The sequence below is a fragment of the Oncorhynchus kisutch genome, linkage group LG3, assembly GCF_002021735.2.
Source record: "Oncorhynchus kisutch isolate 150728-3 linkage group LG3, Okis_V2, whole genome shotgun sequence".
In the NCBI taxonomy this organism is placed as follows: Eukaryota; Metazoa; Chordata; class Actinopteri; order Salmoniformes; family Salmonidae; genus Oncorhynchus; species Oncorhynchus kisutch.
The window spans coordinates 42,698,505-42,724,127 of NC_034176.2; the positions used below are offsets into that span (position 1 = coordinate 42,698,505).

The following is a 25,623-nucleotide window of genomic DNA, read 5'->3' on the forward strand; positions in this document are numbered from 1 at the left end:
TTGAGACCAAATCACGGACGCTGGACAGAGTGGATTTCAGTTGTAACAAAAGACAGTTTTAATGAGTCAAAGATATCTTGTCCCGCAGTTTTTACGTGCACGGATCTAGTTCATATAACTCGGCAAGGAGTCAGGTGAAAAAGAGGCCTTATACAAAGGTTACATTCATTTTTATACATAGAATAAAGTTGGTGGAGTCTTGTCGTTTTGGTCTTCTGACTGGTCACAAAGGGTTGGAGGCGGGCCTTGCTCTAGCCAGAGCGGGCCCCATTGGTGCACAGCAGAGTCTTGTTCTGAGCACCCGACCAGTAGAGGGGGTGAGATGTGTGTTTATACAAGGAGACATTTGTGTGTCAGGAAATCTGACACAGGAGAGCAGAGGGGGTCAGTTTTATGGCTGGGTGTATGTGTTCTTGCGATGGAATGTCTTTGTTTCCTGGGGTCGGGAGACAACCAAGCTGAGGGGATAGTTTTAGGGGGGTAGTTTTATTGCTGGCTGTGTGAGCTAGTTCCTGTTTTAGCAAGGGTACGTAAGATGACTTGAGTCAGGCGGTTTAGCTTAGCGCTGTATAATATATGAGCTATGTGTATGAATATTTATATAACATAGTTGAGACGGTAGGTTTGAGCAGCAGGACGGGAGAGGGAGGACCTGACTTTGGAAATATTGCGGATGTGGATTTGACAGTCTGTCGGATGTGGTGGTCGAAGGAGAGGGTGGAGGCCAGGATGACTCCAAGGTTGGTGCGTGGTGTTATCGATTTTGAGGGGGAGGTTGCTAACTTGTGTGGTTTTGGTGCCTAATAGGAAGAGTTCAGGTTTGTAATTCTTTAGCTTGAGGAAGTTGTGTTGCATCCAGGTTTTTATTGCAGACAGGCATGATTCAATGTGGGTCAGTGGTGCGTCGAGGAGGGATTTGGTGCTGAGGTATATCTGGGAGTTGTCAGCGTATCTGTGGAAATCGAGGTTGAAGTGGCAGAGGATCTGACCAAGGGGGTGGATGTTGATGAGAAGAGTAAGAGGCCCAGCACAGAGTCCTGGGGGACACCCTGTGTGACAGCAGCAGAGTCTGAAGTATGGCCATTGAGTACGATGTTGGTACGATGTGATTGGTACGATGTGATTGTAGCCATGAGAGTGCCATGAGAGTGCGGTGCCCCAACACCCAGACCCTGAGCAGGACTTGATGGCTCACCACGTAAAAGGCGGCACTCAGGTGGCGGAGAAGCAGGATGTTGAGGGCACCAGTATCAGTAGAGGTTAGGAGGTCGTTGATGACTTTGAGGAGGGCAATTTCAGTACTGTGGATGAGGTGGAAACCAGACTGGAGAGACTCAAATATGTTATTGTTCAGGAGGTGGGTTTGTAGTTAAAATCAAATCAAATTGTTTTTGTCACATGCTTCGCATGCTTTGTAAAAAGGTGTAGACTAACAGTGAAATGCTTACTAATAAACAATTGAAGGAATAAATACACATTGAGTAACGATAACTTGGCTATATACATTGGGTACCAGTACCGAGTTGATGCGCATGAGAGAGAGTATGAGGTAATTGAGATAGATGTGTACAGGGCCGCGAAAAAATATTTGCACCCTTTCTGATTTTCTCTATTTTTGCATATTTTTAAAAATATTTTTTTACACACCCCAATTTCATGGTATCCAATTGGTAGTAGTTACAGTCTTGTCTCATTGCTGCAATGAGGTGAAGGTCGAGAGCCATGCGTCCTCCGAAACACAACCCAACCAAGCTGTACTGCTTCTTGACACAATGCCCATCCAACCCGGAAGCCAGCCACACCAATGTGTCGGAGGAAACACCGTACACCTGGCAACCTGGTCAGCGTGCACTGCGCCCAGCCCGCCACAGGAGTCGCTAGTGCGCGATGAGACAAGGATATCCCTGCCGGCCAACCCCTCCCTAACCCGGACGACGCTGGGCCAATGATGTCCAGCCCCATGGGCCTCCCGGTCACGAACCCAGAATATCTGGTGGCACAGCTAGCACTGTGATACAGTGCCTTAGACCACTGCGCCACCCGGGAGGCCCTTATTTTTGCATATTTTTGATACTGAATGTTATCAGATCTTCAACCAAAACCTAATATTAGATAAAGGGAACCTGAGTTTACAGTGTTTGGTTTTCGCCAGGCATAATGGGACCCATGTCATCGAAAAAGTTGACTCAAGTTTGGCAAAAAGCATCTGGAAGCACCTGGATGATCATCAAGACTCTTGGAAGAATGTTCAATGGACAGATGATTCAAAAGTATATATTTTTGGATGACATGGGTCCCATTATGCCTAGCGAAAACCAAACACTGCATTCCACAGTAAGAACCTTTGGGGTGGCAGGTAACCTAGTGGTTAGCGCGTTGGGACAGTAACCAAAAGGTTGCTGGATCAAATCCCCGTGCTGGAAAGATACAAATCTGTCGTTCTGCCTGAGAACAAGGCAGATAACCCACTGTTCCCCGGTAGGCCGTCATTGTAAATAAGAATTTGTTCTTAACTGACTTGCCAAGTTAAAGAAAGGTTCAATTAAGAAAAATATTTTTTTTGTGTCGAACATAGTGATGGTTTGGAGATGCTTTGCTGCCTCAGGACCTGGACGACTTGCCTTAATAAAAGGAACCATGATTTCTGCTCTGTATCAGATAATTCCATAGAAGAATGTCAGGCCATCCATCTGTGAGCTGAAGCTGAAGCGCATCTGGGTCATGCAGCAAGACAATGATCCAAAACACACAATCAAGTGTACATGAAAATGTCTAAAAAGCTAAAAGGTTTTGGAATGGCCTAGTCAAGGTCCTGACCTAATCCCAATTGAGATGTTGTGGCAGGACTTGAAACGAGCAGTTCATGCTTGAAAACCCACAAATGTCGCTAAGTTACAACAGTTCTGCATGCAAGAGTGGGCCAAAATCACTCCACAGAGATGTGAGAGACTGATAAAAGACTACAGGAAGCATTTGGTTGGAGTCACTGCAGCTAAAAGTGGCACAACCAGTTATTGAATGTAAGGGGGAAATGATGTTTTCACACAGGGGCATTGGGTGTTGCATAACATTGTTTATGAAATAAATGAAATAAGTATGTAATTGTTGTGCTGACTCAGGTTCACTTGATCTAATATTAGGTTTTGGTTAATGATCTGATTCAGTATCAAAAATATGCAAAAGTACAGAAAATTTGAAAGGGGGCAAATACCATTGTGTTGTCTGCAAACTTAGTGATGGTGTTGGAGTCGACCCGCTGCCACACAGTCGTGGTTGAAGAGGGAGATCAGGAGGGTACCAAGCACGCACCCCTGAGGGGCCCACATGTTGATGGTCAGCGTGGCAGATGTGTTGTTACCTACCCTCACCTGGGGGCTGCCCGTCAGGAAGTCCAGATCCAGTTGCAGAGGGAGGGGTTGGAGATGGGGAGATAGTTGTTGAGGATGGAGGTATCTAGTCCGGGCTTCTTTAGGATGGGGGTGACTGCATTTGTTTTGTAGTCTGATGGGACAGCTCCATGGGCCAGGGAGAAATCGATGTGGAGCTCCCCTCTGAGCAGCCAGACTACATCCCAAATGGCACCCTATTCACGTGAGCCCTAGTCCAAATTAGTGCCCTTTATAGTGAATAGGGTGCCATTTGGGATGTAGCCTGTGTTCTCCTTTCTCCAGTGTTTGCCCACCTCTCTCATATATTGATGTGAAACTGCATCGTCAGCTCCACAGACCAGGCGGGGTGGGCAGGGGTACGATACACCGTTTTGCACAGCGCTGCAGATTTAGATGGAAACTTTGATGATGGCCAAACACATCCAAACAGATTTACATTCACTAAAATAAACTGTGGGAATACTGGGCTAGCCAGGGGGCAGACTTAATCCTACAGAAAATTGCTTATTTTTTCGCTGCATTTGGATGAGACTCGAATGTCGTGAGATGTTTTATGTCATTAGTGTTGACAGTGATATAGTTTCTCTGGACGTGGGGCTGAGACATTGTTACTACCACTGATATCTCAGCCCAGGCCCCAGGCAAGGTATGACGTGTTGCTTGTCTGCGTCTAAAATGTCACTCTATTCCCTTTGTACTGCACTACTTTTGAACATAGGGCACTACATAGGGAATAGGCTGCCATTTGGGAAGCAGCCGTGTCTTTAGGTGGAGTCAGGGGACATGAATCTCTGCCAATAAAGAGGCAGGTCTTTACTTTGGGACTCCTCCTTTGCTGGGCACCTAGCCTTCTTTGTGGGAATTGATGTTACCTCTGCACCTCTATATACACTCATTTGTATAGCATGGTTGCTGGCAAGGGCATTCTTTATCGTGTATATTTAAGACGTCAAGACACAGATCAAGTAGTTAGCATTTGATTCCTTGTAATAGCAAACCTACATGGCTGTCCGAGCAGCCAGACCACGGACCTACCAAAAATTCTCTACCAATGCAGCTCCGCTTCCCCGGCAACAGAATGTGTTGATGGATAGAGAAATTGTTTGAACCTTGCTGAGAATTCAAAAAGTATGACAACCAACGGTCTAATATCAGACTCACCGTCTTCTCAGCCCTCTCCCGTGTGTGTCCACGTCTCTGGCTGTCCTGCCGTCCCAGGGTGCTGTGCTGCTCCTGCTTCTCCAGGTCGGAGGGAGGGGAGACACTGCGGCCCTGAGGGTCCACCCAGGTGTAGATGTGGTTGGTGATATAACCGCCAGGGATACGGCCCACAGAACACACTGACATGGCTAGCTTCTTACAGCCCTTCAGGACCTGCATTGAGGAGAGGGAGGGGATTCAATTTAATTCATCCCAAAGGGCAATTTCATTTGGGGATGTGAGACTAAGTAACCACAACAACATGAGAACATACAGCAAACACACAATAAATGACACGCACACAGGAGAGTGAGTAGTAGAAGATGGGGTGGGAAGAAGAGGACAGGGGTGGATTGTTTGCTAACTTCAGTCATGACGTGTTGATCTTCTGTGGCTTACACACTCATTCCACATTCCACTTTGTGTCACGGCCGAATATACCCCTCACATCGTCCTAGCTGATGACGTACGCAAAGGCTCCACCATTATACAAGATACGGATGTTTTCAGACAAATTGGTGATGTAGACGCAGTGTTTTATTGTCCTCTCAGGATGAATCGCTGTGTTTACCATCGTCACGCCCCCGTCATTGATTTCATTATGTTCTGGTTGAAAACAGTGAAGCTCGTAGCGAGCGGAGGGAGTGTCTAGCAGCAGCCGCATCATTCCCCTTCTTTATGGGCTGGAGGCAGCTCTCTGAGTGACTGTCCTCTGACTCATATGCACTGACGGAACTATGACAGAAACACACAGGGACACACACTGACACAGACATAGACAAACACACAAGGTTACACACACAGGGCCAAACGCACACACACACACACACACACACACACACACACATGCACGCACACACTAGTACACACACTCAAACAAACACAAACACACACACAGTACATGCCTCTCTATACAACACAGTCTGAGGGGGCAGGGAGATCATGTGGTGATAAGGATCTCCCTGGAGGCACCAAGCTGTCCCTCTCTACAGGATGGCTGTCAGAGACAGAAAGCAAGAGAGAGAGAGGGCAGAGACAGAAAGAGAGCACACTCAAGAGAGAGAGAGATGTGTATCTGAGAGTGGCAGATTGTCTGCTTTTATCTTTCTGAGTGCATCTATCTGTTTTCCTTCCTAGAAAAATAGTTCTGGAGAATATTGAAAACACTTTTCTGCTATACTGTTATTTGTGGTTGTACTGTATTTGTCTTTTATTGTGGATGAATAGAGTCATCCGGAAGCGAGTTCTATGTAAATTGGAGTTGCTCATCCTCTGTTCTTTCATGGTACAGTGCTAAAGAGAGCTCATAGGTTGCTTCACCCAGACCACACTGTTGAATCCACGCACCTATCAAATCAAGCTTTATTTATACAGCACATTTCAGACAAGGAATGCAATATAAATGTGCTTCACAGGTAAAAAAATAAATACAAATAAAAACAATGAAAATAAAAACTGAAATATTAGCCACACAACAAACAAGAGGATAAAAAAAAAGAATAACAATAAAAACTGAAATATTAGCCACACAACAAACAAGAGGATAAAAAAAAAGAATAACAATAAAAACTGAACAACTAAAAAACTACCTGAAGAAAAGCAAAGATAAAATGTGTGTTTTAAGATCTCTTTGAAATATGTCCACGGTTTCGGCCCCCCTCAGGTTCTCTGGCAGGCTATTCCAGAGGCTGGGGGCATAGTAACTAAAGGCTGCCTCCCATGCCTCTTGGTCCGAGGCTTTAATTGGGATAGTTAAAAGGCCAGTACCAAAGGGACCGACTGGGGACCTACTACAGTAGGTACATAACTTAAAAGCATGTCTAACATGGATTTAAAATTCAATTGAAAAATCTTTAAATTAATTATACTCACAGGCAGCCAGTGCAGACCTTAAAACCGGTGTAATGTGTGCTCTTTGTCTGGTCTTGGTCAGTACCCATGCTGCAGGATTCTGTATGTTTTGCAGTTGACATTGGACATTTTCTAGAACATATGTACCTCCATATACATTTCGTAGTAGTCAGCAGGATAAGTGCACTCTACATGTGTGTCTAGGTCATTAGACACCATTAGACATGCACCTGTCTGGGGAATGGGCATGTCTGGTTATTTTTGTACCATTGCCATGGCCTAATATTTACTGTTGCTATGGTTACACATATTGGGAATTTTCTAGAACATGTGTGCCCATTATACAGTTGAAGTTGGAAATTTACATACACCTTAGCCAACTACATTTAAACTCAGTTTTTCACAATTCCTGACATTTAATCCTAGTAAAAATTCCATGTCCTTGGTCAATTAGGATCACCACTTTATTTTAAGAATGTGAAATGTCAGAATAATAATAGAGTGATTTATTTCAGCTTTTGTTTCTTTCATCACATTCCCAGTGGGTCAGAAGTTTCCATACACTCAATTAGTATTTGGTAGCATTGCCTTTAAATTGTTTAACTTGGGTCAAATGTTTCGGGTAGCCTTCCACAAGCTTCCCATAATAAGTTGGGTGAATTTTAGCCCACTCCTTCTGACAGAGCTGGTGTAACTGAGTCAAGATTGTAGGCTTCCTTGCTCGCACACACTTTTTCAGTTCTGCCCACAAATGTTCTATATGATTGAGGTCAGAGCTTTGTGATGGCCACTCCAATACCTTGACTTTGTTGTCCTTAAGCCATTTTGCCACAACTTTGGAAGTATGCTTGGGTCATTGTCCATTTGGAAGATCCATTTGCGATCAAGCAATGAAATGCTTCTTACGAAGCCACTCCTTCGTTGCCCGGGCGGTGTGTTTGGGATCATTGTCATGCTGAAAGACCCAGCCACGTTTCATCTTCAATGCCCTTGCTGATGGAAGGAGATTTTTATTCAAAATCTCACGATACATGGCCTCATTCATTATTTCCTTTACACGGATCAGTCATCCTGGTCCCTTTGCAGAAAAACAGCCCCAAAGCATGAGTTGGATGCAACTCAGCATTCTTTGTCCTCCAAACACAACAAGTTGAGTTTTTACCAAAAAGTTATATTTTGGTTTCATCTGACCATATGACATTCTCGCAATATTCTTCTGGATCATCCAAATGCTCTCTAGCAAACTTCAGACGGGCCTGGACATGTACTAGCTTAAGCAGGGGGACACGTCTGGCACTGCAGGATTTGAGTCCCTGGCGGCGTAGTGTGTTACTGATGGTAGGCTTTGTTACTTTGGTCCCAGCTCTCTGCAGGACATTCACTAGGTCCCCCCGTGTGGTTCTGGGATTTTTGCTCACCGTTCTTGTGATCATTTTGACCCCACGGGGTGAGATCTTGCGTGGAACCCCAGATCGAGGGAGATTATCAGTGGTCTTGTATGTCTTCCATTTCCTAATAATTGCTCCCACAGTTGATTTCTTCAAACCAAGCTGCTTACCTATTGCAGATTCAGTCTTCCCAGCCTGGCACAAGTCTACAATTTTGTTTCTGGTGTCCTTTGACAGCTCTTTGGTCTTGGCCATAGTGAAGTTTGGAGTGTGACTGTTTGAGGTTGTGGACAGGTGTCTTTTATACTGATAACAAGTTCAAACAGGTGCCATTAATACAGGTAATGAGTGGAGGACAGAGGAGCCTCTTAAAGAAGAAGTCTGTGAGAGCCAGAAATCTTGTTTGTTTGTAGGTGACCAAATACTTATTTTCCACCATAATTTGCAAATAAATTCATTAAAAATCCTACAATGTGATTTTCTCATTTTGTCTGTCATAGTTGAAGTGTACCTATGATGAAAATTACAGGCCTCTCTAATCTTTTTAAGTGGGAGAACTTGCACAATTGGTGGCTGACTAAATACTTTTTTGCCCCACTGTAAATGGTGAGCTTGCTAGGAGTGGCAAAAAGGGACCAGAGACAGTGAAAATCTGCAGCTACAGACGGGGCCTCTTGGATGAACTGCACAAATAAGCGGCCACTTGAAAAACAAGGTAAGCTTAGCTTGTGTCTATAGTATAGAGATTATGTGGTTCGCTCCAGAAACCTGCCTCAGCGGTAGGTCACAGTGGGTCTCTCCAAATTTGCCAAACCAAAGATATATTGGGAGCTTTTGAGTTCAAATGAAATGCATGCAAAATAATGACGGGATAAAAAGCTTTGAGGGTTGCAACAGTGAAAATAGAGTATATTCATTGGTGTGTGACCACTGCAGAGGGAGAGTTGTGTGCTTCATCTGGCTTGACTGGCTCAGTTGAGTGGGGTTATTCACTAATTTGTTCGGGCGGTACATCTGACCAGTTTGTTCAGTCTGTTTGAGTTGTGACTGTGTTGTCTGATTCAGTTTGGCTGGACTTATTTGTTTTAGACATGCTTGTGTTTGCGTACAAAACACAGCCCCTTCATCTTATTCAATCAGTCCGAGTCAGCCAATTCAATTCATCCAGCTCGCTCAGTTGCTCATCTGGGGTGGGTGTGTTCAGTCTCGTTCACGTTGTCTGTCTGCCCTGTTGACTGTTCTGTTTGATTGAGTTTGGAGTGGCAACAGTCCATCTGCATGGTCAAATAAAATGAAATAGAAATCCTGTGATACCGCTTATTGTGTTGAGGAAGTCAATCGATAAGGACTGCTTGGATGGGTAGAAATCCTGTGATACCGCTTATCGTGTTGAGGAAGTCAATCGATAAGGACTGCTTGGATGGGTAGAAATCCTGTGATACCGCCTATTGCATTGAGGATATGAATCGATCAATGGGGACTGCTTGGAATACTGCCTTTTCTGTGTTGAGGAAGTGAATCAGAAAAATTCTGAATTTTCAGGTTGCTTAGAAAAGCGTGAGAGAGTGTGAAAGTGAGTGTAAAAGTTCTCTGCTGTTGGTGGGGAAAGGGCCACGCACCTCTCCCGAAACGTTGCTTAAAGTGTGACCTGGTAGGGAGGACGCACCCAGTCCCGCACTAAAGGAGGGGAGTGTGAATGGTACATGAATAACCATTGAAGTAATATGATACTAGAAGTTTGAATAGTTAGGATAAATAAATAAAAAATACATGAACATTATAGTGAAATAGTAATAAATGTCAAGACAACATCAGTGATTGCCCGTAAGGCCATTGAAAATTGCATACTGTGTTGCACGGTAGAAGAACATAGAGTTCAGAGAAATATAGAAATTGGAATATTTGAAGTAAGAATATACTCAAAAAGAGAGAACAATTATAAAAAAGCTAGAGACGGGGCAATAACCAATAGATCGAGTACAAGAATCAGAGAAACAAAAATAATGTTGTCACGTCCTGACCTTAGTTCCTTTTTTATGTCTCTATTTTAGTTTGGTCAGGGCGTGAGTTGGGGTGGGCATTCTATGTTTTTGTTCTATGTTTTCTATTTCTGGTTTTGGTCTGGTATGGTTCCCAATCAGAGGCAGCTGTCAATCGTTGTCTCTGATTGAGAACCATACTTAGGCAGCCTGTTTTCCCACTATGGGTTGTGGGTAGTTGTTTTCTGTCTCTGTGTCTGCAGCAGACAGAACTGTTTCGTTTTTTGTTAGTTCTCTTGTTATTTTGTTTTGTGTTCAGTTTAAATAAATATTAACATGGACACGTATCACGCTGCATATTGGTCCGATCCTTCCTACTCCTCCTCAGAAGAGGAGGAAAACCGTTACAAACGTGGACATACATAGGAGGGAATAGGGTGTGGTCAAGTCGTTCAGGGCTTTAACAGACCGTTAGAAAGATTTAGCCCTGGACGAGTAGAGAGAAATCTAAGAACAAGAGAAAGAAAGTGGTTTTAATAAAGTGAATAGCACAATAAAACAAAACTAGGGAGCAAAGAATAAATACGGATATCACAGGAAAATAGGGAGAGGCTTGGAAGGGAGTGAAGAAATCTAAAACACCCTAGACACAGTAGGGAGAGGTTTGGGAATAATAATTATTCATATGTTGACAAACGGCCCTGTTTCTCGCCGTAATATGAAGCTAGAGGATTTTAATAAAACCATGGAGTCGCTGAAAGAAGCGCATTAAATTCTACCAATTCGGCTCGAATATGGGAAGAATTGAGCAAATAATATTGGGCAACATGTCCCTGCTAACGGAGAATTCAAATCAAATAAAGAATTCAGGGAGGCAATTATGAATTGACACAATCACATAAAACCAAAATCAAAAGCTCAATATACCAGTGTATTGATGTTAGCGTTCTATCAGCGTAATCGCATGAACCACACTATTTGAGTATGGATACTGTTGAATGGGGTACTTGGTAGAATCGCTCAGGCTATTTTGTTCGGATTTCAAAGTTCTAGTTTGAATGTACCAGAGTGCAGAATAACTTGTAAATTTACGAATGCTCAACATGGCTGGTGTTAGTAAACGTCAGGGAAATAACGTAATTGAATTATTGCCAGAAGCACAGTTAGTCACCAACTTTTTAAACAAACTTTAGCCAGTTAGCTTGGGTACTTGACCGCCTTGTAGGGAAAAAAAGTATTAGGCATTATGAATCAACGTTTGGATGAACCCTGTTCATTAGCGGCTTTTGGGGTTGAATAATCCTTGTGAGAATCAAGGACAGTGGATGTAAGGTAACATATTAAAATTGGCAGTGTATATGGGCGAGAGCACGAATTATATTTAAAAATAGTCATACTTTGTATCACGCCGCATTCAAACAAGAGCTAAAGGGTGTAAATTTGGGGGTTCTGTGTTGATACAATATGTAAGGTAGTGTACTTGTTATTGGCGTAAAAAGACGAAGAAACTCACATGCCAAACATTGCCACATTAGTAAACTATGTGGTAGAGCAGGGACACAAGGAATTATAGCTATGGCAGAGTACAACCGGCGAAACAAGATAACATATTTGGGGTTTTGAGAACCATGCGACTCGAGAAGAAAACCCTAGTAGTGAGACTATATTTCATTTTATTCTAAAAAAAGATTTATTGAAGTGACAGAAGCGAGGAAGAGATAAGAGTAATTCAAGTGGCCTCCCTGTGAAAAGTAGAAGTTCTGTTGTTCTGACTATAATTAAAGAAAAATTGTTAACTTAATGAAGTAACGTTAGCGGAAAGACAGAGGTGGAGTATGGTTGAGATTGCAGAGAGCTTTCTGAGTTTAAGGGGAGAGATGTAGACTAGGGAAGGTAGAAAAGGAGAGTTAGTCAATTGGAAAGTAAGAATTTCGAAGATTAATTGTTTGGATTGATAAAAAATTAGTTGATGTATTTTCTACATTTGGGCATTACAAGTTCATCTTAAAATAATAGATGTTTAATGAGTGTGAAGCAGAGGTTAGTGATTAAAAATATAGTTATATTGATAAGGAGGATTGATATAAACGTAATGAGTGTTTGACAGTATGTGAATGGTAATATGTTATTAGTGTTTTTATAGCACTCTAATGATGTGATATTTTAGTAATTTGAAAATATGAGGTTTCAATACAAGGTTAAGTGATGAGTAGAGGGATTGAGCCTTGAGATTGTAAAAAAGATTAGCTGCAGTTGAAAGCAAGCAGGTAGTGGGATATTTGAAGTAGAGGTATGAGAAACATTCTTTGTGCAGGATAATCGAACTTGATATAAATGGAGTCGTTTAATAGACTCAACAAAACTTCATAACCAAAATGACAAGATAAATAAAAGTGGTACAATCACCCACCAATACATAATACACGAACATACAAACAAACAATCTCCGACAAGGACATGAGGGGAAACAGAGGGTTAAATACACAACATGTAATTGATGGGATATGAACCAGGTGTGAAGGAAGACAAGACAAAACCAGTGGAAAATGAAAAATGGATCAGTGATGGCTAGAAGGCCAGTGACGTCGACCGCCGAACACCGCCCAAACAAGGAGAGGGACCGACTTTGGCGGAAGTCGTGACACTTTGACAGTTTCTGGTTATTGTTGCCTGGTTTTATAGTTGGGTAACACCAGTGAATTTGAGCAGGAAGTTCATGTATTCCAAAATTATAATCTGTTTCCATTACATGGAACAGTGTCTAGTAATAAAAGCAGAATTAAATAAGAATTGACTATTAAGCTGATAAGACAGGTTCTACATTTGTTAAACAACAGTTTTGTATTTTACTAAACTAATGCAACAGGTTAAACTGATAGGATTACCAGAAAGGGGTTCTGGGATTGTTTATTTTAGATGGGGTCGATTCCACTTAATGGAGTCCTGAGGTGTCTTGAGTAGGATTCTTGCTTCCAGGACTGATGGAAGTCCAATACAGTACGTATGGTAATTAAGGGAGACATAGGAGGCCATGTCTCAAACAACTTTTTATTAGATACCTGGGATCAAATATCACTGATTCCTTAAGCTGAGAAATTGACTACATTTGCAACAGGAAAAGGTATTCCATTTAGAAAGGCTAACAGGAACAATCTAAGGTGAAACAGCTATTACATATGTTGATTGGACATTGGTCTAGTAACGATATCAGGATAATTGTACATGGTTATGGAAGAGAGGGACCAATCATATCATACCATATGGGAGTGAATTGTGTTAAAGGTAGTACATGCTAAATAAAGAATGGGGTGGATTAAAACAAACATTTAATGATTGGAGTAAGGACAGTGGATTTACCATGATCATGTTTGGTTTATAAATAATACTTTGGCATTGCTGATTAAGATGTAGCATAGTCAATGCTAACGAAATGTACACTTTCCTTTCCGGAAGAGGAGGGTGTCTCATTACCTCTCTCTGAAATGTTTCCTGAGGCTATGGTCTTGGGAGAGCAGTTAGTGAAATTAGGCAGTTTTATTGGTATAATTCAGTATAGGTATGATTCAGTGATGAAGAGAAATGACCAAATTAAATAAGGACTGGCCATTATTGTTTGTTTTTGTCATATGGTTTACCACACACACACACACACAACAGCACGCGCACACAATTCACCGGTTATGAATATGCGTTAGTGGTGTTGAACCCTATGAGTTTTTTGATTTCAGTTTTAAATTGGGTATGCAGAAGAATGGAAATGCTTTGAAACGTGTTTAAATGGTTTCGGAAGGTCAGGGAAAGAAAAGGGAGAGGACATATTTTAATGGTGTCGAATGCCCTGTATCCTGTCTTTCTGGTGAGGCCTTATCTATCTTACTAGAAATAACAAGAACAGGTGGGATTTAATTATAAAATGAATGAGAAGCACCAGCATCTATTCAAATTGTATCATTACTGTATGAGATTCTAATATTTCCTTAGTGAGTTATAAAGAGTTGTAATTCTAAGTTGATTAGTTATTTGAATTGGTTTATTTTTTATTTAACACATTTTTTAATCATGTCTTCGAAGGGGAACATTACCAGTTTCCTGGGGTCCTGGTCTTTGGGTAAATCTACAAATGTACTTTGTTCAGTCTGCATACAGAAGGACAGATATATGTTAAGAAGGGATGACAGTTACTCCAAATGGAGTGTCATATGTAAATTGCTGATTTAATTTTTTGTTTTTGTATCGATACAAATTTCACCAGATTGGGATTTATGGAGCTTGGGATTTCTGCAAGGGGTTAGGGTGATAACGTTCTGATCTGGTAACTCTTCAGAGCGATTGCTAGGAAAATAAGATAGTATGAACTAATTTTGAAAATGGTTTTAGTAGTAACAGTATGTTGTTATGCGCTTTGACATTTCTCATAATATAATGTTATTAAGAAAAGGTTAATGAATAATTTGTCATATAGTCAATGCTTGTCTGGATTTCCTGAAACAGAAATGAATTGAACTAAACTGTTGGTCTGATCTGTTTTTTTTAGGTTATTGTGGAAGGTGACGTCAGATCGTATCTTAATGCATAGTAGGAATAATTTGACCACAAACAGTGTGTGTGAACCTCAGAACCCTCCCTAACCGGCTGAAGAAAGAGTGACAAAAGCATGCAATGCACAGTGACTTGTAACACTTTTATCTGAGTCCGAGCCATAAGGAGTGCTGAGGGCATGTGTGGAGTGAGTGTGAAGAGAGCGAACGGCTCAGGTGAGAGACTTGTGTACGTTGGAGATTAAAATTGGGACATTATCAAGGGCCATCAAATGGGACAGGCAAGAGTTACATGTGCCATTGGGAAGAATAACTTTAAACGAAAATGTAAAAGACAAGCTAGAATGATGGGAGAAGGACAGGGGGGGGGGACAGTTTAGACTAAGGATGCATTGTGATACTGATCTTTCATTACAAGGCCACTTACGACAGGAAAACAGGGACAAAGGGGGCTGTAATCAGAAGAGTTATTAACGGCAATAAAAGGTTCCATTTAAAAATGTACTTTCTAACCGGGATGATGTGTGCTAAGTTAAGAAGCTGGAATTCGAGTCATAGACTCAAAGTAAGCACTAAGGACTGTCATTCTGAATTTGAGTTGGATACTTTACAAACTGTTATAGTTATGATTCGGATACAGCGAGAGAGAGTTGCTTTCGAACGGTGAGGGGTGAGGGCACTGCTCAAATCTATTAGGCAGAGGGAGGCTCCAGAAACCAGAAGTGTCCTCTGACAGGGAGGTTGTTAGGGAACTCACTGGATGATAGCTTGGGTTAGCCATGAAGTTTTTTGTTCTCTTTTGTTTAACCATGTAATTAAAATGATAGTTTGTAGCATCAAGGGGTGGTGTGAAGTAATTAAATGTGTACTTTTTTTCTCTTTCCTTTTCAAGTCAATATGTTTATTAGGTTTCGATAACATCAGAGTGATCAATGTTCCAGAGGAGGGATAAATGTATATTGACTAATTGATTTGAGAATGTTGTGGTATGTTTATAACTAAAGAAGTCTATTATTAGGAGTAGTGACTAGTGTGTTATGGGTTAGATGGAATGATATATGTGCAAATGTATCTGTAGTAGGAGTAGGTGTTTGAGACAGAATGTTTACATAGGGATGTTAAGTGGGATGTAACTTGACTGCAGTAAAGATCTGTGGGGGCTCATAAATTAAAGTTGTGGTGATAGAGGAGTATCATTCCCAGAGATTGTATATTGTTACAGGAGATAGTTCATAGGAGAAGGAGGACAGCTTACTGTGCACAATATAGTGCACAGTGGAGTGCACTGTGGAGATGTTTTTCAAGGTCTGGGAAACTGGTCAGAATTGAAGGAATGATGGGCGACGCTAAACACAGGGAAATTTTAGAGGGAAACCTGTTTCAGTCTTCCAGAGATTTGAGACTGGGACGGAGGTTCACCTTCCAGCAGGACAATGGCCTTAAGCATACTGCTAAAGCAACACTCGAGTGGTTTAAGGGGAAACATTTAAATATATTGGAATGGCCTAGTCAAAGCCCAGACCTCAATCCAATTGAGAATCTGTGGTATGAATTAAAGTGGTAGGCATGTTGTGTAAATCAAATGATACAAACCCCCAGAAATAAGGCAACGAAATAGGAAAAATGCCAAGGGGGGTCAATACTTCACAAGCCACTGTAGGGGTGACATTTAAGACACTATGATAAACTTTCAAGAAATATGCGATTCAGAGTTTTGTTTGGTTGGATATTCTTCTATTTTCTTTACATAGTTGAATGTGCTGACAACAAAATCACACAAATATGATCAATGGAAATCAAATTTATCAACCCATGGAGGTCTGGATTTGGAGTCACACTCAAAATTAAAGTGGAAAACCACACTACAGGCTGATCCAACTTTGATGTAATGTCCTTAAAACAAGTCAAAAAGAGGCTCAGTAGTGTGTGTGGCCTCCACGTGCCTGTATGACCTCCCTACAACGCCTGGGCATGCTCCTGATGAGGTGGCGGATGGTCTCCTGAGGGATCTCCTCCCAGACCTGGACTAAAGCATCCACCAACTCCTGGACAGTCTGTGGTGCAACGTGGCGTTGGTGGATGGAGCGAGACATGATGCCCCAGATGTGCTCAATTGGATTCAGGTCTGGGGAACGGGCGGGCCAGTCCATAGCATCAATGCCTTCCTCTTGCAGGAACTGCTGACACACTCCAGCCACATGAGGTCTAGCAATGTCTTGCATTAGGAGGAACCCAGGGCCAACCGCACCAGCATATGGTCTCTCAAGGAGTCTGAGGATCTCATCTCGGTACCTAATGGCAGTCAGGCTACCTCTGGCGAGCACATGGAGGGCTGTGCGGCCCCCCAAAGAAATGCCACCCCACACCAAGACTGACCCACCGCCAAACCGGTCATGCTGGAGGATGTTGCAGGCAGCAGAACGTTCTCCACGGCGTCTCCAGACTCTGTCACGTCTGTCACATGTGCTCAGTGTGAACCTGCTTTCATCTGTGAAGAGCACAGGGCGCCAGTGGTGAATTTGCCAATCTTGGTGTTATCTGGCAAATGCCAAACGTCCTGCACGGTGTTGGGCTGTAAGCACAACCCCCACCTGTGGACGTTGGGCCCTCATACCACCCTCATGGAGTCTGTTTCTGACCGTTTGAGCAGACACATGCACGTTTGTGGCCTGCTGGAGGTCATTTTGCAGGGCTCTGGCAGTGCTCCTCCTGCTCCTCCTTGCACAAAGGCGGAGGTAGCGGTCCTGCTGCTGGGTTGTTGCCCTCCTACGGCCTCCTCCACGTCTCCTGATGTAGTGGCCTGTCTCCTGGTAGCGCCTCCATGCTCTGGACACTACGCTGACAGACACAGCAAACCTTCTTGCCGCAGCTGGCATTGATGTGCCATCCTGGATGAGCTGCACTACCTGAGCCACTTGTGTGGGTTGTAGACTCCGTCTCATGCTACCAGTAGAGTGAAAGCACCGCCAACATTCAAAAGTGACCAAAACATCAGCCAGGAAGCATAGGAACTGAGAAGTGGTCTTTGGTCACCACCTGCAGAACCACTCCTTTATTGGGGGTGTCTTGCTAATTGCCTATAATTTCCACCTGTTGTCTATTCCATTTGCACAACAGCATGTGAAATTTATTGTCAATCAGTGTTGCTTCCTAAGTGGACAGTTTGATTTCACAGAAGTGTGATTGACTTGGAGTTACATTGTTTTGTTTAAGTGTTCCCTTTATTTTTTTGAGCAGTGTCTATATATATAATTAGGCATAGCTTACCACATTGTTAACCGTTATGTTTTTGTTTTTTTGCTTGCTAAGTCTTATGCTACTCTCTTAGGAACCAGAAGGAGAAAGTGGAGAAACTAAAAGCAGCTCAGCTGAAGTGAAGGAAGTCAGCGGCTTCAGCTGGAATGTCATTCTGTTGTGTGATGAGAGATGGAAATAAGATGGTGCATGGTGTGATCATAGAACAGAGGCCATATGTCTCTGAGTTTGAAAACCTCACGGAAAGAAGGTGAAAACCTGAAACAGGACCAGAGGTTCCCCGTCCACGTGGTACCATCTAAACCACTGCACCAAAGCTCCAAGGGCGATCGAACGACCATTGAGCCCGGAGGGAATGGAAGGGTAGTATGCTGATACTCCAGGCAGGAGTCCGGAGGGAACGGAAGGAGAGGATGCTAATACACCAGGACAATGGCCTGGTGTATTAGGAGTATGCCATGTGCCATGTGCCAATCACTGTGCCATGTGATTAGTTTCATACTGTTACAGTATCTAGAGTTTACAAAATGGTACAATAGAGATAAAGTATTATACACAACAAAGAATGACATCTGCCCACATTATCAAATTGATGGTAGGATACTGTGTAGAGACCGATCTGGCCACATAATCAAATTGATGGTGGAGGAGAAAAGGATCACCGTGCAACTCCCAATAGTTAACAAATACCCTCGCCTGAAGATCCAGAGTGTCCAGGGATGGGCTGGAGGGACATGCCTGTTGCTCCTGATGACATACCTCTGACGGAGGCGCTGTCCAAGGGTACAGAGAAATAACGACAGGGGAATGGAAAGGCCCTCACATCTGACCTTGCATTTTTTGACATTTTTAATTTGACCTTTATTCAACTAGGCAAGTCAGTTAAGAACAAATTCTTATTTTCAATGACAGCCTAGGAACAGTGGGTTAACTGCCTTGTTCAGGGGCAGAACGACAAATTTTTACCTTGTCAGCTCGGGGATTCAATCTTGCAACCTTCCGGTTACTAGTCCAACGCTCTAACCACTAGGCTACCTGCCACCCCTATGGTCTTCCTAACAGACAGTGGAAACCAGGACAGATGAAGAACGGTAGAATGGCCTTGACAGCAACAGTGGCAAACCTAGAAGAAATGGTATAAACACCAACTAAGACAATAGCAGAAACACAAGAACGTGGGTTGCTTCAGAAAACCTGGACATCTGTTACCAATTGGGGTAGCCACAATGAAGAAAATACCCCAGAATCAAACATTGACCTAAAATTGAGAAAAAAAAGAGAAAAAATGGCTGGTATAAGTGGGCTCAGTGGGCCAGCCGAAAAACATAGAATGGACAATTGTATACTGTGTAGCAAATACCCCATGACAGGTATATTAATAGTACCTGAACCTGCGACATTTGAGGTTTGTGCAAATGGTGCAAACTAGATGATGTGAAAATTTGACATTTTCATCATGAAGACCCAATTTTCTGTGCCATTTGAAAAAGGGGGGACTGCACCTTGTGTTGGGATAGAGAATGTGTTTAAAGTATATACATAGTGTAACAGAATATAACCATGTACTCAATATAACAGTTGCCTAATGATATATGATGTTAGGGTTTTCCAATTACGGACCTTGCCCTTAATTCTTCAACAGGTTTAATAGGAGGGCCATATGTTTAGGTGTCATACTGAGAACGATGTTATAAGGGTTTATGAGGTTTAGTTTATTTAAAAAAAAAATGTTTTTATTTTTCTTATATTTTACATAACTGAGAACCTAGGGCAAGGCTAGGAAATGCATGCACATGCTTTTACACTGTATGTTAAAGGACAATTGGCTTGAGGAGGGATCTTTTACTTCCTTCTAGCTATGTAAAGGGATATATTTGGTCCTGCTGTCACGAATCCCGCTGAAGATGGTGCCTCTTCCTGTTCGGGCGGCGCTCGGCGGTTGTCGTCGCCGGCCTACTTGCTGCCACCGATCCCCTTTTCTGTTTCAGTTAGTTTTGTCTGATTAGTTGCACCTGTTTCTTGTTTGGGTTTTGCTTTGGGCTATTTAAACCCGGTAGGCCCACTGGCTTTTGTGCGGGCTTGTTTTTCTGTTCATGGTGTGTGGATTATTGTGGATTCCGTTTTTCCGGACAGTTTCGTCCTGTTTGTTGGACTGAGTATTTATGCGCCCTTGTGTTTGGCGTGACCGTTAATCTGTTCTTGGAATAAAGATCCACGTTTTGCACTACCCTGCTCTCTGCGCCTGACTCCTCCACCCACTACTCCTAGAAGCCTTAACACCAGCCTCCCCAGTATGAATGAGAAAGTGAAGCAAAGGTTGATAAGGTTTAAGGGAGGCAGATTGTCTCCTTAGCAACATAGAAGGTGCTTCCCTTCTCACTTGTACTGGAACAAACTTTAAGGTTTGGGACTTATTAAGCCCCAGAGGAGGGATATATTGGACATTTTCCAGTACATATGTGCCCATTACACATTTCGTAGTAGTCAGCAGGATAAGTGCACTCTACATGTGTGTCTAGGTCATTAGACATGCGCCTGTCTGGGGAGTGGGCATGTCTGGTTATTTTTTTACCATTGCTATAGCCTAATATTTACTGTTGCTATGATTACACCTATTGGGAATTTTCTAGAACATGTGTGCCCATTATACATCTTGGAGTGGTCAGCAGAATAGGTACGCTCTGTATGTGTGGCTAGCTCATTGGGCACCATTGGACATGCACCTGTCTGGTCCAACGGACATTGGACATGCACCTGTCTGTTTATGTTTGTACCATTGCTATGGCTCTAATGTTTCTATGCCCTAATATGAAACTAAACTAAAATGAATGCAAGGCAAAAAGATAATGGTGGCTAAATGCCAGAGGGGATGAATCATTAACATAAAGAGGAGTTACTATGTGTGTGACGTAAGGATGAAACCTCTATAAAAAGTGGTTGCCAAGGCTGGGAAAGTTAGTTGTTTTAATGAACCAGCTCGACTTATATTACTTTGTAATAAAAGTCTATTTGGACTCAGAGGCTCCGGTATTTGAGAAATGTTTTTGACTGAATATTTCCACGACATTGACGAATGGCTTTCTTGGGTAGACCAGACAGGAGAGCATTACAGTAGTCAAACCTACTTGTAATAAAAGCATAGATGAGTCTCTCTGTATCAGTCTGAGAGAGAAACGGTCGCACCTTGGCAATGTTCCTCTGAGGGTAAAAAGCTATTTTGGTCACATTCCTAATGTGTGTTTCGAAATTGAGTTTAGAATGTGAAATACCACCTAGGTTTTAGGTATTTAGGTAATATTTATTGCCCATTAATTAAAATGTGCGTCCAGATTCTCTCTCAGATTCTCTCTGCTTTGGCTCCAACAATAAGTACCTCGGGTCTTGATTTATGTGGAGGAAGTTGTGAGCCATCCAAGTATTTAAATCACTAATACAGTCTAATAATGTATTAGTCAAGCTAAAAGCCTCTCGTGACACAGAAATGGAAAGATGTGTATTGTCTGCGTAGCAGTAAAAATCAATGCTGTGCATTCTGATAACGCTGCCAAGGGTTAACATATATAAAATGAACAGTACTGGAACCATAATTGAACCTTGTGGAATGCCACATGTGATATGTATTTTCTCAGAGTTATGTTCACGAAGGGTGAAAAAACATTATTGAACCAATTTAGAACCAATTTAGAACTGGACCAGAGAGGCCAACCCATCTCTTCAGTCTGTCCGGAAGGATATCATGGTCAACAGTTTTGAATGCAGCACTGAAATCTAAGAGTACAAGGACAGAGTGCTGTTTAGCATCTGTGTTTGGCTGTAAGATCCTTTTCCACTTTAACTAAGGCTGTCTCTGTGCTGTGGTGGGCCCGAAAACCAGATTTTTTTTTATACAGTTGGCACTATCAAATAATTTAACTGTTTGAAAACCAATTTTGCTTAAGAATGGAAGGTTGGAGATTGGCTGAAAATGGCTAAAAACTGAAGAATCTAGATTACTTTTCTTCAGAAGGGGTTTCACAATAGCAGTTTTTAGTGCAGTGTGGAAAGTGCCTGTGAACTTGCACGTCTTCCTACTAACAACTAAAATGAACCTGACAGACTGTTATTTCACAGCACGGTGCATTTTCAAGTGGTTTTTCATTAAACTTGACTTTCAGGACATTGCAATTGATGTGTAAAATATAAACAGCAGCTCCTCTCTTCCTCTTTCTCCCTCTCTCTCTACCCAATTAGGCTACTTAAAACCCCAAGGCATTTTTAACTCAAATAATTCTAGTAAGTTGAGCCCAATCTCCAGACCTGAACCCCATTGAAAACCACTAGAATATGATCAAGAGGAAGATGGATGGTCACAAGCCATCAAACAAAGCTGAGCTGATTGAATTCTTGTGCCAGGAGTGGCATAAAGTTACCCAACATCAATGTGAAAGACTGGTGGAGAGCATGCAAAGAAGCATAAAAGCTTTGATTGACAATCAGGGTTATTCCACCATATATTGATTTCTGAACTCTTCCTAAGTTAAAACATTAGTATTGTGTTGTTTAAAAATTAATATGAACTTATTTCCTTTGCATTATTCATTAGTCCCGAAAACACTGCATCTTTTTTGTTGTTTTGACCAGTTGTCATTTTCTGCAAATAAAAGCACTTAAATGACAATATTTTTATTTTGAGAGAAATGTTGACAGTAGTTCATTTTACCCAAACACATACCTATAAACAGTAAAACCAGAGACACTGGTAATTTTGGAGTGGTCTCTTAATTTAATATATATATATACAGCGGGGAGAATAAGTATTTGATACTCTGCCGATTTTGCAGGTTTTCCTACTTGCAAAGCATGTAGAGGTCTGTCATTTTTTCATAGGTACACTTCAACTGTGAGAGACGGAATCTAAAACAAAAATCCAGAAAATCACATTGTATGATTTTTAAGTAATTAATTTGCATTTTATTGCATGACATAAGTATTTGATACATCAGAAAAGCAGAACTTCATATTTGGCACAGAAACCTTTGTTTGCAATTACAGAGATCATACATTTCCTGTAGTTCTTTACTAGGTTTGCACACACTGCATCAGGGATTTTGGCCCACTTCTCCATACAGACCTTCTCCAAATCATTCAGGTTTCGGGGCTGTCGCCGGGCAATACGGACTTTCAGCTCCCTCCAAATATGTTCTATTGGGTTCAGGTCTGGAGACTGGCTAGGCCTCTCCAGGACCTTGAGATGCTTCTTACGGAGCCACTCCTTAGTTGCCCTGGCTGTGTGTTTCGGGTCGTTGTCATGCTGGAAGACCCAGCCACAAACCATCTTCAATGCTCTTACTGAGGGAAGGAGGTTGTTGGCCAAGATCTTGCGATACATGGCCCCATCCATCCTCCCCTCAATACGGTGCAGTTGTCCTGTTCCCTTTGCAGAAAAGCATCCCCAAAGAATGATGTTTCCACCTCCATGCTTCACGGTTGGGATGGTGTTCTTGGGGTTGTACTCATTCTTCTTCTTCCTCCAAACACGGCGAGTGGAGTTTAGACCAAAAAGCTCTATTTTTGTCTCATCAGACCACATGACCTTCTCCCATTCTTCCTCTGGATCATCCAGATGGTCATTGGCATCTTCAGATGTGCGCTGGCTTGAGCAGGGGGACCTTGCATGCACTGCAGGATTTTAATCCATGACGGCGTAGTGTGTTACTAATGGTTTTCTTTGAGACTGTGGTCCCAGCTTTCTTCAGGTCATTGACCAGGTCCTGCCGTGTGGTCGTGTAGTTCTGGGCTGATCCCTCACCTTCCTCAAGATCATTGATGCCCCACGAGGTGAGATCTTGCATGGAGCCCCAGACCGAGGGTAATTGACCGTCATCTTGAACTTCTTCCATTTTCTAATAATTGCGCCAACAGTTGTTGCCTTCTCACCAAGCTGCTTGCCTATTGTCCTGTAGCCCATCCCAGCCTTGTGCAGGTCTACAATTTTATCCCTGATGTCCTTACACAGCTCTCCGGTCTTGGCCATTGTGGAGAGGTTGGAGTCTGTTTGATTGAGTGTGTGGACAGGTGTCTTTTATACAGGTAACGAGTTCAAACAGGTGCAGTTAATACAGGTAATGAGTGGAGAACAGGAGGGCTACTTAAAGAAAAACTAACAGGTCTGTGAGAGCCGGAATTCTTACTAGTTGGTAGGTGATCAAATACTTATGTCATGCAATAAAATGAAAATGTATTACTTAAAAATCATACCATGTGATTTTCTGGATTTCTTACATTCCGTCTCTCACAGTTGAAGTGTACCTATGATAAAAAAATTACAGACCTCTACATGCTTTGTCCTGCAAAATCAGCAATGTATCAAATACTTGTTCTCCCCACTGTGTATATATACAGTGGGGCAAAAAAGTATTTAGTCAGCCACCAATTGTGCAAGTTCTCCCACATAGTGGAGTTTGGAGTGTGACTGTTTGAGGTTGTGGACAGGTGTCTTTTGTACTGATAACAAGTTCAAACAGGTGCCATTAATACAGGTAACGAGTGGAGGACAGAGGAGCCTCTTAAAGAAGAAGTTTCAGGTCTGTGAGAGCCAGAAATCTTGCTTGTTTGTAGGTGACCAAATACTTATTTTCGACCATAATTTGCAAATAAATTTATTAAAAATCCTACAATGTGATTTTCTGAATTTTTTCTCTCATTTTGCCTGTCATAGTTGAAGTGTGAAACTTGCACAATTGGTGGCTGACTAAATACTTTTTTGCCCCACTGTATGTATATATATATATATATATATATATATATATGTGTGTGTGTAATATATTTTCATAATTTTTGGGGGGTGACCCCACTTGGGACGCGACCCGACTTTGAATACCATTGCCTTACAGGGTCACAGTGAGAAATGACTACAAAATCACTAACTAACTGTAGGCTACTCAAATGTATTAAGTAATGACAGCACATTAGGGTTTACAGTGCATGGGAGGAGATACGGTTTGTGTGATGCCCTGATTAGTGATCTCTACCCCTGGGACAATCGGACTTTCACTCTCTCCCTCTCTTAAAACAAAATGTACATGACTGTGACTCTCTTCCAAACACATACACACACGGGCGCACGCATGTGGGCACACACAGCTTATTATTCACACAAATTATTTTCATTGTACCGTCTGCATGCATCCCCACCCCAGTGTTGGTGATGGATGTCTGCCTCAGCACTAAGGTACCTGAAGTGTCATTCCAGCAACACACTGCTCATCCATCACACTGTGCTCGGCCCGTCACCAACCTGACAAACCAGCTGACAAACAGCCAAAGACAGACCTCGGATATGTTACCTACATCCCAAATGGCCCCCATTCCTTATGTAGTGCACTACTTTAGTTCAGATCCCTATGGGTCCTGGTCAAAAGTAGTGCACTATATAGTGTATAGAATGCCATTTGGGATGCAACCTCTATGCTGAGCCTATGAGCCTCGGCTGGGCTGGGCCGGTGGTCCCCCACTCAACCATCCACATGCCCAGCCTGTACAGCTTCATCAGAGGGTGTGTGTGTCTGTCAGTCTAGGGCCATAGACACAACATTAACCCCACTCAGGCTCCACCCAGCCACAAACACATCAGACTAATTGTTGTTACATCAGTACAGTCGACAATAAACAAACAATCCACAACAGTCCATAGCAATGTGAAGCTAGCAGCCAGATGTGAGTGACTGAACCGTTGTTGTACTGTTGAACCTTTGTTGTACCCAGCTGACTCAGTATAGAGCCTTTTGGGCCTGACTGACTCACAGCTTAAAGTAATACTTTTCTCTCTCCCCCTCTTCCCACTCTGTCAAACCTCAGCTACACTCAGGCTGAAACTAACTGCTGTAGCAGTCCCAGTCCTAGCAGATGGTTCCAGAACACTAAGTAGAGTGTTGGCACGCTGAGTTCTACCCCCAAAAGACTGAAGACCCAGAAACACACTTAAAACAGGTAGAAAAGGGCAGGAAAGGTAGGGCTGCACCCAAATGGCACCCTATTCCATGGG

At 42.5% G+C, this 25,623-nt stretch overlaps 1 protein-coding gene across 2 annotated transcripts in view; it reads right to left on the minus strand.

The window, feature by feature from the left end:
• The window catches only part of LOC109874007 (whirlin), a 95,530-nt gene that overhangs the window by 47,595 nt on the left and 22,312 nt on the right, over positions 1–25,623 (minus strand). For both annotated transcript variants that reach the window (XM_031806558.1, XM_031806550.1), the window contains exon 2: positions 4,551–4,763. In XM_031806558.1, coding sequence (XP_031662418.1) covers positions 4,551–4,763 — 213 coding nt within the window. The remainder of the gene's footprint in view (positions 1–4,550; positions 4,764–25,623) is intronic.